The sequence below is a fragment of the Mus pahari genome, chromosome 20 (assembly GCF_900095145.1).
Source record: "Mus pahari chromosome 20, PAHARI_EIJ_v1.1, whole genome shotgun sequence".
NCBI classification, from domain to species: Eukaryota; Metazoa; Chordata; class Mammalia; order Rodentia; family Muridae; genus Mus; species Mus pahari.
The window spans coordinates 9,028,484-9,047,519 of record NC_034609.1 but is presented as its reverse complement, the minus strand read 5'-3'; the positions used below and the strand labels follow the sequence as shown (position 1 = coordinate 9,047,519).

The 19,036-nt window shown below is 52.4% G+C and overlaps 1 protein-coding gene across 12 annotated transcripts in view; it reads right to left on the bottom strand.

The window, feature by feature from the left end:
• Window positions 1–19,036, bottom strand: part of Cacna1a (calcium voltage-gated channel subunit alpha1 A) — a 283,383-nt gene that overhangs the window by 66,427 nt on the left and 197,920 nt on the right. For 8 of the 12 annotated variants that reach the window (XM_029532727.1, XM_029532724.1, XM_029532734.1 and 5 more), the window contains exons 20-26: window positions 17,394–18,068; window positions 10,386–10,831; window positions 9,023–9,161; window positions 6,884–7,013; window positions 5,673–5,732; window positions 4,652–4,758; window positions 344–355 (exon numbers count right to left, since the gene is read on the bottom strand). In XM_029532727.1, coding sequence (XP_029388587.1) covers window positions 344–355; window positions 4,652–4,758; window positions 5,673–5,732; window positions 6,884–7,013; window positions 9,023–9,161; window positions 10,386–10,831; window positions 17,394–18,068 — 1,569 coding nt within the window. The remainder of the gene's footprint in view (window positions 1–343; window positions 356–4,651; window positions 4,759–5,672; window positions 5,733–6,883; window positions 7,014–9,022; window positions 9,162–10,385; window positions 10,832–17,393; window positions 18,069–19,036) is intronic. The other 4 variants (XM_029532730.1, XM_029532731.1, XM_029532733.1 and 1 more) reach the window with 1 other exon arrangement.

The window sequence follows — 19,036 nt, the reverse complement described above, 5'->3', positions numbered from 1 at the left end:
CTCCAGAAAGCCTGTTTTCCACGCCTCAGCTGCTCTGGTGACCCTCTCCCCAGCCCCGTGGCCTGTTGATATCACATGTGAGGAGGAACACTCCCTGGCCCTTCTGTTCTAGGTAAGCGCTGGCGGGTCACAGTGGCAGGCGAAGCTGGGATCCCTTGCGGCTCCTCCACCCTTGGGAGGCAGGCTCTGGTCATGGTTAGCAACAGGACACCAGCAAGAACAAAGGCCACAGAAAAAAGAGGCCAGAACCAACACGGCTGCAAACGGGGCACGGAAGACAAGACAGAATGAGAGAGAGAGAGAGAGAGAGAGAGAGAGAGAGAGAGAGAGAGAGGCACTTTACCGTGTACTGCTCCTGGTGAGGTGGCGTCGGAAGGAGAGACAAATCGTGAGTGGCCTCAGAGAGAACACAGGACACGCACAGACACACATAGGCTGGGCTCTGGGACCCCGAGGGGACCAGGGCAGCCAGCCCCTCCTCAGTCTCTGCACTGGGCAGGACATGGCCCCAAGAGCAGCTCAGAAGGCGAAGCCCAAGGAGGTCTGGGGCTGCCTACTACCCTGGGTGAACTAGCCACTCAGTCACCGCCAAGAGGATTGCTTCCTGCAGCCACCCTGCCTGGGGCCCAGCTTGCTGTGGGGGAGCTTTGTGGGGGAGAGGACAGAGGTCTGAATGCTGCCCTGACTGCCAACAAGCCTCATCAGGAAAATGGGCTTCACTTCAAGGCGCTTATTATTGGCAGTGGTAGCCTCCACCTAGTGACTCATGTCAAGATGTAGTTCAGGCTGGCCTGAAAAACTGATCTTCCTGCCTTAAACTTCTGAGTAGCCGGGATATAGGTGTGTGTGTGTGCGCGTGTGCGCCTGTGCGCGTGTAGTGTGTGGTGGGTGGAGCTTTCAGGAACCAGAGTTGCTGATGATGGAATCCAGGATCTCACACACGCTACGTCAACACTCTGCTGCAGAGCCATGCCCAGCCCCTCACTGGGGGATTCTAGGCAGGGGCTCTAACCCTGAGCTACAGCTACGCCTCCAGACTTCACTTTACTTTCTATTTTGAGATAGGGTCTCGTTAAATTTCCTGGCAATCTCTGACCTTGTGATCCTCCTGTCTCAGCCTTGCAAGGAGCTGTGATTCCAGGCATTACATCATACTTAGCCCCTTTCTTCTTTCAACTGAACGGTTTACTGTCTACAGGTATCTCTGCAGAGTTCAGGGTTCTCAGACCTGGAAGTCTACGGGTCCTTCCCCATGGGGGTTAGCGATGCTTCCAGTGTCACTGGCATCTGCAGCATCTTTTTGGGAACCCAGAGTTCCTGAACACCAGGGCAGCACTGTCACTGAGCTCTGTCCCTAGCTGGACCTTGCCTAACGTGCTGCTGAGTCATGTGTCACTGCATTTACCTGCAGGAGGATGGCACCATTGGGCCCATTTTCCAGATGAGACACCTGAAGCCCAGACGGAGAGTGACTTCCCCAAGGGCACACAGCCAGAAAGTGGCAGACTGAGATTCAAACCCATGAGGTTGAGTCTTCCCTCCCTTGGGGCAGAGCTATTCTGAGGGTGTTGCTGGAGGGTCTCCTCCTTGGTTGTTGGGAGTGTGGTCTGAGGGTGCAGGCCATCTCTGCAGGGCTGAAGGACCTGCCCTGGGGGGAAGGGTGGTGCCGCCAGATAGACTCTTGGCAGTGAGTGTGAGACTATGATCTAGCAGCTGCTGTGAGATGTCAGCTGGCTGCCCCAAAGCATGGGCGCTAGGCATGATGTCCCTCATGGTGACAGACTGTGAGATGGTTTGTTAATGATGGCGCATGGGAGGTGGAGCATGGTGAGTGGATGGAGCACACGTGTATGCACACCCACACAGATCACACATACATATGTGGGTGACGAGGAAGAGGGCGGGATCATCGCTGGGAGAGCACAGGCAGGCAGACAGGGCCCTTGCCTCAATCCCTCTTATCCAAGAAGGGAGCGGCCTCACTCTCTCTCCTTCCTGCTTCTTGGCCTCCCAGACCTTCCAGGGAAGAAAGGACCCAGTAGGACAGGTCAAGATTTCATTCTCCATGTCCTCTGCCTCAGCCTCAGTTTCTCATCTGTGGAATGGGGATCACTACCCTGGTGCAACAGCATCATAGATGCGCTCGAGGTATTTCCTCTCGTTCGGGCTGTTGCACTTGCTGCATGGGAAACCAGGGAACACAGAGGTTTCCAGACGTAGAGAGCTTCTTCTTCTTTCCTTCCTTTTCTGAGATATTCGTGTCAGACCTGAGGCTTTAGAAGCAACGATGCTCCAGCTTCAACCTCTCAAGAGGCAGGGCTACAAACACTCGCTACCACACCCAGCTGGATGTACCTCAAACTGCTGCTCGGGTTTCCCACCTTGTCTACGAGCAGAGAGGCTCATGGGACAGACAACGGAGAGAGAAACAGCAAGCTGACGCTCTACCATGACATCAACGAGGAGACACCAAGCAAAGACTCCACAAGTTGAGACGCCCCAGGTACAAGAGATCAGAAGCCCGCTGCTACGGATTATGGAGCAAGAGAGGGAGGACTCTGAAACTTCTCTTGGGAAGCAAGGAGCAACTGGCGTCCACTTTGCTATTGGATATGCAGAAGTGGCTTAACCAAGACGCTGGCCAGTTTGCACTGATCTGCAAGTCTAGTCTTTGGCGAGACGTAGCACAACCAAGCAGATTCTTGGTAGTGAGGTGGGGGCATGGTAGGGGTCAGCATATCTCCACTCCCATCCCACTGAAATATCCACAATGGCAAGCTCTTCCAAGATCCCTAGAGAATCCTTGGCTCATGCTTCAAATGCTGGTTTCTGTTAGAACTGCCAGCCTGCACACAGGCACGTGGATGTCCCCAGTCTGACCTCCTTCTGTACAGGAATTGGGGGAAAGAGCTAAACACAAGGGATTCTAGGAGCACAGGGTAGCACAATGTCTGCATTGAATTCATGAGAACATTAAAAACTTGACTCTAGAGCTCAGGTCTCATGTAAATAAATACCCCTGGCTCCAACCTCAGGACCAGAAAAAGAAAAAAAAAAAAAACTGAAGAGAAAAAAAATACGGGTTGACTGGGGTGGTGGTGGTGGGGAGAGAGAGAGAGAGAGAGAGAGAGAGAGAGAGAGAGAGAGAGAGAGAGAGAGACGGAAGAGTAGAGGGCTGGGAGTCTGGTCAAGTCAGGCTTGCAGGCTACGGAAACACCAACTCATGACCTCCATAACCACAGCTCGCTGTGCCCCAGGGAGCAGCCTGGTAGGGCCGACCGCAGCCCTTCACCTGGGAATAGGCAACAGTCCAGGCCCTCTGTGATGGAGCATACACTTACTGGCAAGCTAGAAAGCTGACTGAGGCCGTACCTGCTGGGGAGCCAGCAGTAAGACAACCCAAAGAAGCCCCCAGGCTTCTGTGCCGGGTGAGGTGGGTCAAGGTCCCCAGAAGACCTTCCTTTCTGGGAATGACACACGGGACAGGCACAACCTGTGGATGGGCTTCTGGACCAGGATCAGGTCAGGTCTGTCTCTGATGCTGATGTCTGCTATCAGAGGCCGCGCTGTGGCACGTGCTGACAGGGATCTTGGGATCCCTCCCTGACGAGACCTAAACTGGGCTCCATCTCAGGGTGGGCCCAACGTTGGGCACCATCTTGGAATAGCTGCCTAGACACCTGGATGGCAGAGATCATGTGCCTTTGAGAATGGCCATCGAAACACTAGATACTAAGTGGGTGCACAGGCCTCAGGTGACACTCTGGAGTGGACTTTCTGAGCTTACGTGCCATCTTGGAAGGATGGCCAGATTTCAGTTAACATCTTGGAATGGCTTTTTACCCCTTGAGCACATTTGACATGGCTCCCTGGAACTCAGCTGCCATCTCAGGATGGCTGCTTGCTGCCCAAGTACCATCTTGAAATGGCTCTCAAGAATTTGGACTCCATTTTGGGATGCCTGCCTAGACCTAAGGACTCATTCTGGAATGGCTAGCATCTTGGAATGGCACTAGATTCCATCTTGGAATGACATCAAGAATTCATGGGTCATCTTAGAGTGGCTGTCCCGCTTTCTGGCACCACTGTGAAGTGAGCGCTGTCTTGGAATATAACTCAGAACTTGGGTGCCATCTTGAAATGTTTGCCATGGCAGAAAATTGGGAGCCATATTTAAAACTGCCACCTATAGCCAGGGTGCCATTGTGGAGTGGTGCCAAGGTACATGAGTATCCTAGGGGCCTTGGGAGGGGAGAGCCATAGAGGGAGGCCACTAACTGTATGGCGAGGAGCCCTGGGGCACAGGTGGGATGGGACTCTCATGCACACTTGATTTCTGATTGTCTTTTTGGGGGCACCCCAAAGAGACAACATGGGGAGGGAGATGAGATGTCCCCAGAAGCAAGACTACGGAAAGCAGCACAGCAAGAGGCCGCCGCCTTGCTGTGGGAGGCGTGGAAGGCGCTCTGCTCCCTTCCTTCCGTCCTTCCTCAATGGTGATGACATGCACAAAGCCAGCTGCAGCTCCACTGGGGCAGAACCTCCCGCTGGCCCACAGCTCTCCTTCCCATCTCTGAACCCCAGAATATGACCCACATCTGGCAGTGGGACTCGGGCCGGGGCTGGGGAGGGGGCTGGCATGGAGACTTACGTGAAGGCAAAGGCCACCAGGGCCCCACTGACCACTATGAAGTCCAGAATGTTCCACAGATCACGGAAATAGGCCCCCTGATGCAAGACGAGGCCCAGGTCGATCATCTGAGGTGAGAGGAAAGTGTGCTCAGGGCCCTCAGCCTCCCCTAGGACAGCACCCAGCCGGGCAGGAGGGGTGGGCAGGAGCTCATATCCAGGAAGACAGGCCTCTGAGGAAAAGGAGGCTGACTTGACAGGCAGAAGCCCAAGTCTTTGAACCTGACAATAGGTCATGTCTCAGCAAGTGCTGTAGACTCTATCCATGGAACGTTGCAAGAATCTGTCCTTCTCTCAGTTCCCCCTTGGTGACCTGTGGTTCTTGCCCTCACCACGGCCGACTTGGTTCCTGCCAATCCCCTCATCTGTCAGCTGATGGCTTTGAGACTGTACTTGAGAGGGCGCAAGCAGAGTCTCTTCTGCCTAGAGCCCTCCTCCATGAATCTCCCTTCCTGGTGTGTACACCAGAGTCCCCCCAATCACTGCCCAGTCTTAGTTCCCTGATTTCACCCCTCCTCCCTCCCTCCACACCTGCCTGTCGAATGCCCCTGTACTGGCTAACTTTGTGTCAACTAGTCACAGCTGGAGTTATCACAGAGAAAGGAGCTTTAGTTGGGGAAATGCCTCCAAGAGATCCAGCTGTGGGGCATTTCCTCAATTAGTGATCAAGGGGGAGAGGCCCCTTGTGGGTGGCACCATCTCTGGGCTGGTAGTCTTGGATTTTATAAGAAAGCAGGCTAAGCAAGTAAAGAACAGTAAAGAACATCCCTCCATGGCTTCTGCATCAGCTCCTGCTTCCTGAACTGCTTGAGTTCCAGTCCTGCATCCTTTGGTGATCAACAGCAGTATGGAAGTGTAAGCCAAATAAACCCTTTCCTCCCCAACTTGCTTCTTGGTCATGATGTTTGTGCAGGAATAGAAACCCTGACTAAGACAGCCCCTCATCCCAAGGAAGGCCTGTGGAAGCCCCACTTTGTTCTTACCTTGATCACCATCTCAAAGGTAAACACGCCTGTAAAAACATAGTCAAAATACCGCAGCACCTGCAAGGATAAAAGGCAAGAGATGCTAACACAGGCTTGACCAGGAACGGACTCTTGGGAAACCTACCAGTAGCCCACTGGGATCGAGGACCACCCTGAAAACCTCCCGGAAGTAGAGCTTCCACCCAGTGGGCCGGACAGGCCAAACACTGCTCAGGAGTCACGCCCAGGCAGGATCAAAGATGGGCAGGGTCTGAATAAACTTGTCCAGAAGCAAATCCTACTGACTCCCCCCACCCCACCCCCCATGGTCACCAAGACTCTTCTTCATGTACTCCAAGCCCCTCGTGGACTAAGAAAGCCTTGGAGAGTCCACCCCTGCTTGGGGGTGATTGTCCTTGGGGTGATGGGGTTGAGTGGCCAGTGTCCACCCTCTAGGCTTCCGTTTCCAGGAACATCTTCTAAAGTCAGGGGCCACCTGGTCGTCTTGCTCTTTCCCTCTGAGGGTACCACTTGGTCTGGGAAGATCGACCCTCCCCTTCCTCACCCAAATGTCCTGTCCAGAGCTGAGGTTTAGTTGTTTCTGCATGGATTTGCAATGGCTTTTGTCCCTGCCTGTAGCTTCCAGAGTCACCCAGGACCCACGTGTGTGGAGGGGTGAGAGTGGGAGCGCTAGGTTCAAGGCTGGTAATTTCTCGACATGACCAGCAGAGGGCGGTGTGTTCACGTAAGTCATACAGTTTCCACATACAGCCCTGCATAGATAAGAAGGGCTTATCCTCCCTTAGGATAAGAAACCTGCCGGCCACGCACGCCAAACCTCTAAGGCGGCTTTGGAGGTGTGCTCATGACCCTCTGAATCACACCCTGAAGCTTCCGCCTCACTACTTCCCTGCCTCATTGGATGCTCGCGGCTCTCCTTGCTCATTTCCTATAGCTCATCTGATTCCCGCTCTCTCCCTTTACGGCGTGGGCCAAATATCATTTCTCTAGTGATGCCTTCCATGGTCACCTGTCAAAATGTTAGCTAGAAGCTGGGCATGTGGCTCAAGTTGTAGGGCTCCTGCCTAGACCTCCCAGCGAGGGGCTGTGGGTGTGGCTCAGGGGTCGGGCTCCTGCCTAGAAACTCCCAGTGAGGGGCTGGGGGCGTGGCTCAGAGAGGGCATCTGCGGAATCTGTTGTTTCAGTTCGGAAGCAAAACCAAGACTCACATTGTTGCGGGGTGCGTTGGGCTGCACCGGGTCCTCAGCGGCCAGCGCGATGCTGCTCATGGCAATGACCATGAGGATGCACATCTCGAAGTAGCGCAGGTTCAGGATGTAATGGCACAGCCGGCGAAGGCTGAGGGCAGAGACGGGGTACTCAGATCGCAGTTCATGGGTCCTTCCTGTCCTCTCACCACTGAGGTGTTCAATTCCACTGCCCCACACTAGCCATCTGTCAGCGACTCTCAATGGCTATATCTTATAGTCCAGTGCAGCTGAAAGACTTCAGCCATCCGAGACAGTTATACCACCCTTCTGCTCTCCTGGAAAACGTTGCTTCCCAAGTCAGGCGGAATCACTACTACTACTGATTCTGCGGGACATGGAAAGACTTCATTTATGTGCATCCTTTTAATTACATGTATTTATTGGTGTGGGCTGGGTGGGGACTGGGCCAAAGCTCGAGGTTCAGAGGATAGCTTGTGGGGGTTGGTTCTGTGGGTCCTGGGAACGGAACTCAGGTTGGGAGTCTCAGCGAGTGCTTCCATCCACTGAGCAATCTCAAGGCCAGGGGTTCATGTGTCAAGTACTCTAGGATCTAAAAGGAGGAGTCAAGTGTCGTGGCTCCTATCTGTGATCCGAGCATGTTCGAGGCTGTGGCAGCAGAATCACGAAGAGTTCAAGACAATCTAGACTGTGCAATGAGTTTAAGGCCGGTGTGGTCAGTGTAGCCACAGAGTAAGGTCTGTTCTGAAAACAAATCATACATACAGAACACATACAGAACAAAACACACACAGGGCAAATCACACTCACACACTCACACACACACACACACACACACACACACACACACCAAAATATACACACTAACGAATCAAACACACTCAAAACAAAACACACACACAAACACAACATCAACAACATGTAGGAAGAAGCTCTTATAAGCAACACCTGTCAATAAAAAAAGCTTACACCCAATGAACTGAAGCAGGAACGGTAGGTAGGACGCTGGCAGGAGGAGAGAGGATTCTGGGAACCAGGGAGAGAATAAAAGGGGTTGCTGAGGGAGCCACTAAGAAGACCCAAGTTAGAAGTAGGCGGGGACTGAAGGAGAGGTAACCAAGCATGTGGAAGACACAGTTTGAGTGGGTCAGGAGTTAGGAGCTAGTGTGGGAATGAGCCAACGCTCACGGCCAAGACACTATTACTAAGTAATAGTAAGAGGCTGGGGAAAGGAAAAATTTTATTTTACAACAATACATGTAGAGAACAAAACCAAACCCAGGGGCCAATGAGATGTAAAGGTGCTTGCCCTGCAAACCTAGTGCCCAGCGTTCAGTCACCTGAACCCACGTAAACATGGAAGGGGAGCGACTCCAGGATCTTCTGACCTTCACACGGGAGCCATGGCAAACACACATCATACATACATGCAACAATGATAAATTAAAACCAAATCTAAACCCAAACCTCATCATTACCACCACAAACAGAAAAGCTCTGGGGCTGTGGCTTAGTGGGCAGAGTGATTGCCGGGGGTTCACAAAGCCTGAGTCCATCTCCAGCACCATCCACCCAAAGAAAACCTGGACCTGTTACGAGCAGCCTGTTCTGCCTCAAGCTTCACCCGTCCTTATTGTACCTACTCCAAGAGGCTATTCTCAAGTTGGTTGGTTTGTTTTTTAACTATAAAGCGCTTAGAACGGTACCTGACATTAGATGCTACTGAAACATTTCTTTAGTAAATGATCAAAATTGAACTTCAGGAAAAAGCTGACATGCAGGACCTCAGAGCCTGCATCTTTGTGGTGCAGTGGTTAGAAACAGAATGTTTTCAGCTTCTGAAGGCTGAGGATGAGGGGTTCTATTTTCCCACTGTCCTGCTCCCACACAGGGGGCTCCACCCCATCCCACTCAGGGGAGTTACACCCTACACCCCGCCCCCACACAGGGGAGCTACCCCTGGCCACACAGGAGCGCTATACCCAGAACTCACGCAGGGGCACTACACCTCACTCCGACACAGGACGCCACTGCCCTCCCCCACACAGGGGAGTTACACCCTACACCCCGCCCCCACGCAGGTGAGCTAACCCCGCCCCCACGCAGAGGAGTTGGCCCCACACCTGCTCCCACACTCACGGGTTGGTGGTGGAGAGGATGAACATGGAGCTGTAGGGCGGCATGGGCTTTGGGCCGTCCTCCCCGGAGTCTGCCTCCTCTTCCTCCTTCTTCTCTTCCTCTTTCTTTGGCAGTGGGTCTGGGTTGGCATTTTTGTTTACTGTTGGGACAAGAACCAACCCGAGTTTTCCCACAAAGCTCCAGGTTCCTGGTCATCCCTGGAGCTGATACTAAGCACAAGAGGTTGAGGAAAAGCTTCTTGTAGGCCAGGCATCGCCTGACCCCGGGATGCTGGTGGCCATGAGCTCTACCTGACAGAGGAGCGAATCCAGGCACAGAGAAGGGAAGCGGCTAGTCTAAGGTCACACGGCTGGGAAACCGCAGAGCTGGTGTTGAACCGGGCAAGCACTCTATACGGTAATGGAGACCTGTTCCCTTAGAGTTTTCTGATGTTACTGGGACCGGCATGGGGCAGCTGTCCACAGCCCTGGTTCATAGAATAGAAAACTCAGCTGTCTGTGAGAGCACTCAGTCCTGACTGTGGCTCCCCCCTCCTGGGCAGGCTCTCACGGTCTGTGTAGGTTGTTTGTGGGCCGAGCCTCTGAACGTTAGTGCACTGTCAAGACGACAGCACTGGAAAAAAAGAGGCTAGAGGGCCACTTCCTGTTTGAGGCTACGTTTGTGAGACGCTATCTCAAAACATAACAACCCACAGCCAAATTCTGATGGGCCCCCGACAGGAATCTGTGTCATCTTGTCTTGAGGGGCCAGAACGCCAGGTGACGGAGAAGCGAGGTGGATCCCAACGGGGCCACACTGGTGTGTGAGACTTCTGACTGCCAAGACTGAAGAGGTACATGCAAACTTTCTGAAGTGGATGCTGCCGTGATAACACCGGAAAACATAAACCTTCGGGGTGAACAGACACCAGCGTTGTTCTTAACAGAGGTGGGGTCTAGGCTGGCCTTAAATTCAGTAGTGGCTAAGGGTGGCCTTGAACTTGTGAACTTCTGCCTCTGCCCACCTTAACTGAAGGTTGTCTGTGGTGCTGGAGTGTGTGCTAGGCAAATACTCTACCAGCTGAGCCAGATCCCACCCCCTCCCGTTCTTATTGAGCCACCTGACCATTTACAGAGGAGTCTTCCAGCTGCGTGGCATGTCTCAGACAGCAATGGTGGACCTAACCCTTCAAGCTGTCCCCAGACCCCTAGTTCCCATTTGTGGATTCCTTTCTCCACGGTGGCAGTTGGGCTCTGTGGAGGGAAGGCAGGGTGCAGAGGCCAACGGCACTGAGGGTTCTCCACAGGGGCTTCCTCCCTCAGTGAGCACGGACTACGGGACTACGGAGGAAAAGGTCCAGGCACGCCCGGGCGGGGCTCCTCACCTTGGACCACAGTGTGGTTGAGGGGCGGACAGGCTGGGGGGATCTCCACCGCCATGTGCTCGGGTTTCCTGGCAGTCTTGGCTGAGTTGGGCTGTGTGCCGCTGGGGTTGGTGACGATAAGGCTGTTCTCGGGAGTCTTGGGGGGGCCGGGGTTGGACGGGTTGCCCGGGTTGTTGGGCGTCCTGCGGCTGGCAGCGTTCTGGGGATTGGTGGCCAAGGCGGGCCCAGGGTTGGTGCTGTTCCCGATCTTGGCGGGGCTGGGGGGAAGGCCGCCGTGGCCCAGGCTGTCGTGGGGACTGGCGGGCTCTTCAGTGGCCAGCTTGTTATTCTTCATGTTGTCGAGATCCTCAGCCAGCGGCAGGTCCTGGCGGCCCAGGTCCTGCTGGATTGGCCTGGTGGTGGACAGGTTGGGACCAGACACGGGGACCCCAGAGCCCTGGTTCTCTCTACAGAGGGTCAAAGTGGAAGAATGTTAGGATCCGCAGGGCAGCCGCTACCTACCCAGGGCCACAGCACAGTGCAGGGATGGGATGTGGCAATGCCCAGTTCTACTACCCACGAGGCTTCAAGCTTTACCCACCCTGAAAAGAAAGGAAAATAACTATTTCCTGATTGGTCACTTCACAGAGAGCTGCACTTCTCCAGGCTGCCCAAGCAGCTATGAACTCTTGAGATAAAAGGGAACACACTCCATGAACTCTTTGTAGTGCTGGGGAGAACCCAGGGCTCACTTACTCTGTGGGAGAATTCTGAGCCACACCCACTCCCCTCACTGAGGATTCTAGCTCACACCCCTGGTACTATTGGGCATTTTTTGTTGGCCCAACGTGCAGAGCCAATGATAAATTTCCAGTTTCTCTCTCTCTCTCTCTCTCTCTCTCTCTCTCTCTCTCTCTCTCTCTCTCATCTATCTAAAAATCATCTATCAATTATCTATCTACCTATCTATCTATCAATCATCTATCAACCAATCATCTATCGATTATTTATCTATCTATCCATCATCTAAATATCAATCAATCTATCATCTACCCATTAATCATCTATCAATTATCTATCCATCAATCATCTATCAGTTATCTATCCATCAATCATCTATCTATCATCTATCTATCTGTCTATCTTCAATCATCTATCTATCCATCCATCAATCATCTATATATCTATCAATCATCTGTCTGTCTGTCTGTCTGTCTGTCTATCATCTATCTATTTAGTTTCTCTGTGTAGCCCTGACTATCCTGGAACTTGCTTTGTACACCCGGCTAGCATCTAACCCAGAGATCTGCCTGCCTTTGCCTCATAAGTGTTAGAGGACCAATGTCCTGCACTACCACCACCTGGCTTGCTTTTGTTTTTATGAGACAGAGTCTTACAATATAGCTCTGACTAGCTATAGAACTGTCCTAGAACTCATTATGTAGACCAGGCTAGCCTCAGACTCACAGAGCTCCAACTGCCTCCGCCTTCCAAGTGCTGGGATCAAAGGTGTGTGCCACCATACCCAGTTCAAGTTCCAGTTAACTTTAATCCTTATGTGTCTTCAAGGAAGATTCAAAAGTTGGGCCCTGTCCCACTGTGCCCAGGAGAGGCAGCTGGCTGTATTAAGCTTGTCTCAAATAGGGCCCCACTTTCAGCTTCCATGATTTCTCACTTGGGGTATAGTCTGCTGAGACCAGGAGACTGTCCTAGACCATTTGGAGGCAATCGTGAGAGTAGCCCCCTTCACTGAAGACTTCCTGCATCAGATGGATAACAGGATCAGCTCCATTCGACAGAGCAGGAAACTGAGGCAGAGAGGAGAGGACATTTGTCTTACATGAACCAGCTCGGATGGGATTGACCTGGAATCTGGTCCTATCTAGAAACCTTTAACTTCAGCATCACTCAGCAAAGGAAACAGGCAGTGAACAATTTGGGGTGCATGGAGTGGAGGTGTTGAGGACTGTGTGAGGGGTCACACAAGCAGAGCAAGGCAGGAAACTCAGAACTGCAGCAACCCTCTCCTTGTACCAGTGGGGAGTGGGTTGCCATGGTGACAGATGCAGCTGGACCTAGGCTGCACAGCTAATGCAAATGGTCAGGAGACAAGTCCTAGGAATGGCAGATGTTTGGTGGCTCACAGGTCTGTACCAGGAGTCAGGGGCATGTGCCTCACTTTGGCCGCCTTGCATGGTTCAGCTGCCCTGCATGGGGGAACCTGAGCCTAGCAATTACTGCACGATGCAGGCAGGAATAGTGTTCTGGTGATCCATGTCTCAAAGGGGACGAGAGAGGGGAGTGTGGAAATAAAAAGAACATAAATGACACCGTCAACATCCCAGACAATGAAACCCACGGGGCGGGGCTGCGGAAACAGTCGGAGCAAAAGCCCAAGGGGAGGGAAAAGAAGCGCAGGCGCTCACGGGAAACAGAATAAAAATGATCCTCAAAGCAGAAGCTTTTCAACAGCACTTTACTCTGTAGTCCAAGGGGGCTCCAAACTTATAGCAATCCTCCTGCCTCAGCTTCCTGGGTGCAGGTTTCTAGGCAAGCACCACTGTATCCAGCTCTAAGGCTTTTGATGTCTTTCAAGGAGACTTCAGTAGTGTTAATCTGCTCTGTGTACACTGACTGACTGAGCACTCACACAATGCTAAAACACTTGATAAAGTCTTTTGTTGTTTTTGAGACAAGGTCTATGCAGCCATGACTGTCCTGGAACTCACTATGTAGACCAGACTGGTCCCGAACTCACAGAGATCCACCAGGCTCTGCCTCCTGAGTGCTGGGTGTATACCACCATGCCTGGCCAGTTGACAAATTCTTACTATAATTCATCCTTTCATATTATAGATTCTGTATCTAAGGACTGAACTGACTGTAGACTGGATAACGTTTTAACAGTATTTATTTTTATCTTATGTACATCTGTTAGGGCATGTATGTATGAACATCTATCTGTTAGGGCATGTATGTATGTACATCTGTTAGGGCATGTATGTATGTACATCTGCTAGGGCATGTATGTATGTACATCTGTTAGGGCATGTATATATGTACATCTGCTAGGGCATGTATGTATGCACACATGTTAGGACATGTATGTATGTATGTACATCTGCTAGGACATGTATGTATGTATATCTGTTAGGGCATGTATGTATGTACATCTGTTAGGGCATGTATATATGCATGTCTGTGTGGCAATGGGTGCCTAGGATCTCTGGAGACCATAAGAGAGCACTGGATCTCCTGGAACCGGAGTTACAGAAGGTTGTGAGTCAACCATGTAGGTGTAGGAAACTGAACCCGGGTCTGCTGTGCAAGCAGGAAGTGCTCAAGTGCTGAGCCCTCTCTCCAGCCAGAGACTGAAAATATTAAACACCACCAACCAACCAACCAGCCAGCCAGCCAGCCAGCCAACAGACTGTGTTTGCCCCAATATAGACCAGCCAGCCAGCCAGCCCACAGACTGTGTTTGCCCCAATATAGACTGTCCCCTTTTGCCTCTTTCCTAACACAAACAGAGTATCTGGCCAGTGGTGGAGTACATTGTTCATCCTAGCACTTGATTAATCCAGCAGAACCAGGCGGATCTCTGAGTTCGAGGCCAGCCTGGTCTACTAAGTGAGTTCCAGGACAGCCAGGGCTACACAGAGAAACCCTGTCTCGAAAAAAAAACAAAAGCCCCCAAACAAGCAAACAAATAAACAAAAAACTCCCAAACCACCACTACCACCACACCCCAGAACACACCCATGGCCCCGCCCAGTGCTGGTCCCTGCATACTACAGCGGTGCGCTCACAGGATCAAGAGTGGCATGAATGCTGTGGAGACAACCAACTGTGTAACGACTAAATGTGAGGGCTGCTCCACAGGAAGGAACTCAGACCCGGCACTGTGAACCTGATGGGTGTGGAGGCCACAGGCCTCCACCTTGTGGGGAACCCACTGTTATTAGTTAAATGGCCACTGCTTTCTAAATATTTGTTTAGAAAAATAGTAATAGCTGCCTGCAGATGCATTGCATCAGGTGTGTTCTAAGTCAGCTGGAGATGATCTGAAGTCCACAGAGGGTAAGTGTGGGTTCCATGTAGACACTACACTGTTTTATAGATGGAGCCCAAACGTGTGTAGATTTTGGTATCCCAGAGGAACTTAGGACACCTACTAACTCCACCCATGCTGACACTTACTGAGCACTTGCCGAGGCTCGGCATCACGCAACACAGTTTATATGTAGTCATCCTTTCAAACCTGTACATTTTAGTCTATTGTTCACCCTATTTGCCGATGACCCAATAAGAACCAGAGAGGTACAGTGACCTTCTAAAAGTCACACAGCCAGGCAGTGATAGGCAGGAGCATTCAGAGTCCCTGCATTTCAGCACCAGGCTCTGCTCATGGTGTGACTGACAGTCAACATTTAAAGACTTTCAAAAACTCCTTCTGGAGGACTGGGGTGTGGTTCAGCTGATAGAGAACCTGCCTAGTGTGAGCAAAGCCTGCATTCCATCCCAATACGGAAGAAAACTAGATTTGGTAAGTGCACTCTTGTGATCCCAGCACTTGGGAGGTAGAGGCAGGAGTTCAAGGCTGGCTTTGGCTACATTGTGAGTTCAAGGCCAGCCTGGGTCTTAGGAGATTCTATCTCAGAACAACAGAAGCCCACCTCCTGGAGCACTGTTAGGGATGACCACCCTCCTGGAGCACTGTTAGGGATGACCACGTGTCCTCATCGTTTGCCTCAATATAGCAGTAGCAGACACAACACAAGGACACTACTTCTCTTCACACCTCAGTTGCTCCTTAGTCCTCTTAGCCCATCACTGACCCTTTGCCCCCTCTCCTCACTGGCTTGCAAGCTGGCTGTCTTCTGATCGACCCCAGGACCTTAGCATACACTGCCCTTGACTGACTCCACTTTTCTCTAGACGCTCTCCTTGTAGGTCTGATGCATCTTGGTCATATTTTTCAGTGTCTCGGCTCTGGTTTTAATGTTTGCCTCATCTACACAAACTCAGGTACTGGGAACCTTAATCCCTAAATTTGTCTGATGATGGTTTTCAGAGTTCTGGGTGGTAGTTGCGGCTAGATAAGACCTCAAGGGCAGGGCCCCCATGGTGGCATTATAAGAGGAAGAAGAGACTGGAGCTGGCATGACAGCTCTGGGTCACCATGGGAGGCCCTCATCACGTCTGATGCGGCAAGAAGCCCTCAGAGTGGCTGGCATTATGCTGGTGTGTTTGACTCTGTGGTCTCCAGAACAAGAAGTTGGAGAAACTTCCACTTTTTATAAGTAACCTGACCTCAGGTATTTGGTTATAGCAATGGAAATGGATGAAGTCAAGTGCTCTATAGGGCCCCCACTGTCCACAGGTACTGGTTGGATTTCACAGCGTGGGCTAAAATCCAGCTGACTATGACCAGACCCTGGTATAAGCTCTCATTTGGTTGGGAATCCCACTTCTCAGTGTGTGGTCCTGGAACCTGTGCTGGCCAGCTCTTGTTAGAACAGAGTCTCATGGCTGCCCTCGAGTCCTGCCCCGTTACAAGTTGTACTGCCTAGACTATGGGATGCCTGACACTGCAGAACCCACACAGGGCAAGGAGAAAGCTGACTCTTACAGGTTGTACAAATGCCCCTTTCCCATAGGCCTGGGTCAGATTTTGTACATCAAAAAAAAAAAAATCAGTATGAAATTCTCATAACAATACAAAGGTGGATCAAGAGGATAATAATAATAATAATAATAATAATAAGTAATTTGAGGCAGGTTCTCATCGTAGCCCAGGATGGTCTCAAACGCACTATGTAGCCAAGGGTGGCCCTGAAGTTCAGATCCTCCTGTCCCACCTCCCAAGTACTAGGATCATAGGAGTGACACCACACTTTATAACAGGTAGACAGGTGTTTCTATCAACATAGAAGTCCCTGGGCCTTTCTGTGGAGTGTCACTCCAGGGTCTTCTATGAAGCACTGCAAAATGTTATGAAAGGGTAAGAGAAAGTCACTACTGATTGGTAGAGTGCTGTCACAGAAGATACCTCAGGGCAGAGTGGCTCTTCGGCTGTCCTCAGGGACACCATCAAATAAGCAAAGGACTGGCAAAATGGCAGCTGCAGGTGCTGAATCTTGCGTGCTTTACACCCACTCATGCCCATTCGAGCCTTGGAGGAGTTCACTTGTTTAATTCTAGCAATGATTCTGTCATTTGGGGGAGTCCAATATACAGATGGGAACACTGAGGCTCACGAGTAAACAGCAAGCAATGAAAAGCTATATAAATCTGGTGGAGACTACAGGCTTTCCCTAGCGCACGTGTAAGAAGCACAATTTGTTAGTCCTATATAGCCCAGACTTTTTAAGTATGTATGTTAAGATGGGACGTAGTTCAGTGGTAGAGGGCCAGCCTAGAATTCCCCAGTGAGGGGCTGGCTTTGCTGTAGATTCTTGTTTAGAAAATGAGGCCCTGGGCCTGGTGAGATGGCTCAGCAGGTAAGAGCACCCGTCTGCTCTTCCAAAGGTCCTGAGTTCAAATCCCAGCAACCACACGGTGGCTCACAACCATCCGTAACGAGATCTGGCGCCCTCTTCTGGAGTGTCTGAAGACAGCTACAGTGTACTTACATATAATAAGAAAATGAGGCCCTGCCGGGCGTGGTGGCACACGCCTTTAATCCCAGCACTTGGGAGGCAGAGGCAGGCAGATTTCTGAGTTTGAGGCCAGCCTGGTCTACAAAGTGAGTTCCAGAACAGCCAGGGCTACACAGAGAAACCCTGTCTCAAAACAAAAAAGAAAAAAAAAAAAAAGAAGAAAGAAAGAAAATGAGGCCCATATCCATCCATCCCAGCACTGAATTGCATCTGTTTTCCCGACTGCTAACTGGGACTATGGCTACTGGGTACATCCCCATGAACCAGTATGCTTGGTCGGGTGACTGTCACCCGAGCTACTGAAACTCGGTCCGGAGTAAGTTGGAGGTCCATCTGGGCACCCAGTTCCCTCCCGGAGCCCACTCACTTTCTGCGCCGGTGTCTGCGCTCCCTGTCGTCGTGGGCGGGTGGCCCGTGTCGGTGTCGCCGCTTGCGCTCCCCATCGTCGCCTTCGCCGTCTGCGGCGCGGGCCGGCCTAGTGGCGTCGCGCGGTCGCGGCCTGCGCTCTGGCCTGTCGTCGGGTTCGTCCCCGGGCCGGCGGCGGGCGCGGTGGCGGCGAGGTTCGCCCTCCGCCACAGGCCGGTGCGTGTGGCGGCGGGGCGCGTCCCCGGCTTTGGCGCGCTCGGCGTCCGCGTCCCAGGGTGCGTGCTCGCGGGGCGGCGCGTGCTCGCGCTGCTGCGGCTCGCTCTCGCGGCCATACGGGCCCTCTCGTCCAGGGGCGCGCTCAGGGCTGCCGGGCCAGGCGCGCCGCGCGTCGGGGTCGCGCGCGCTCTCGCGGGGCCGCGCGGTCGGGCGCAGCGCTTCTGGCGCACGGCTCTTGTTGGTGTTGTTGTTACGGTTCTCCTGCGGGTCCACCACGAGCGGCCGGTCCAAGTGCGTCTTCACGTCGGGCCGCAGCGGGCGCGCGTAGGGGGTGGGCCAGCGCTCAGCCGCGTCCCCGTACAGCGCCTCGCGGCTGGCCAGCAGGTTCTGCTTGCGCATCTCGCTGGTGCGCTGCTCCCACACCGACTTGGTAGGCTTCTGGTTCTTCTGCTGCTCCTTCCTGCAAGGCAAGGAGGGGAGGCTGCTTGCGGTGCCCTGCAGCCGTGTGTGAAGGTGGTGGGATAACGAAGGCTTTGACACCCCCTCTCCCCGCAACTCCAGTGGATTCTCTCAACTTTTATAACTTTGATGTATGTGTTTGCATATGGCCACCGCAGGTGTGTGAATGTCAGAGGGCAACTATCTGCAATCGGTTCTCTTCCACTATTAAGAGTCTGAATTCAGGTTGTCGGGCTTGGTGTCAAGATTCTTTACCCACCGAGCCCTTTCCCTTGGACTCTCTCTAGGCCAGTTTCACACCTTCACCGATAGGAAGACAGGTGTGCGATTGGTGGACTTACGCGCGAAGTGGCAGAAGCTTTAGGGGGCAGGGTCTACTAGCAGGGAGTTAGGTTATGAAGAACCTGCCTCTGAAAGGGGCTATTGGGCCCTTAGCACCTTCCTTCTCTCGGCTTCTCCAGCACCTTGAGCTGAACAGTTTGGGTTTATTAAAATACCCTGCCTCACTACAGGCTCCCATGGTCCCACTACCAGAGCTCTAGCCTAGATTCTACCAGCGAGGGACTGGTTGTGTGCCTGCCTACCACAAATGAATCCCTGGGTTCCACCCCCAGTGCCAGAATGAATAAATGAATGAACAATCCAACAAATGAACAAACACATAATTTAAACGGCAGCCCATGAAGCCATCTCCGACCCTTTTCTTCTGGGCGGTGAGCAGCTGGGGTGTGCAGGTTCGAGTCATGGGCACCCCTGGAGGAAAGCTGTTGACTGTGTATGCCTCTGCCCTGCCATAGCCACTCCCCTGGCCATCAGCAGAGGCGTGGCTCTGAATGTGGGTGTTCCTGAGGCTCCCTTTAACTAAGACACTTTCGGAGTCACTGCCTCTGATTCAACAGCTAAGTGTCTGCTCTTCCCTTAGGATCTGTCTTGAATCCCAGCTGCACCCATGACCCTGTCCAGTCCTCA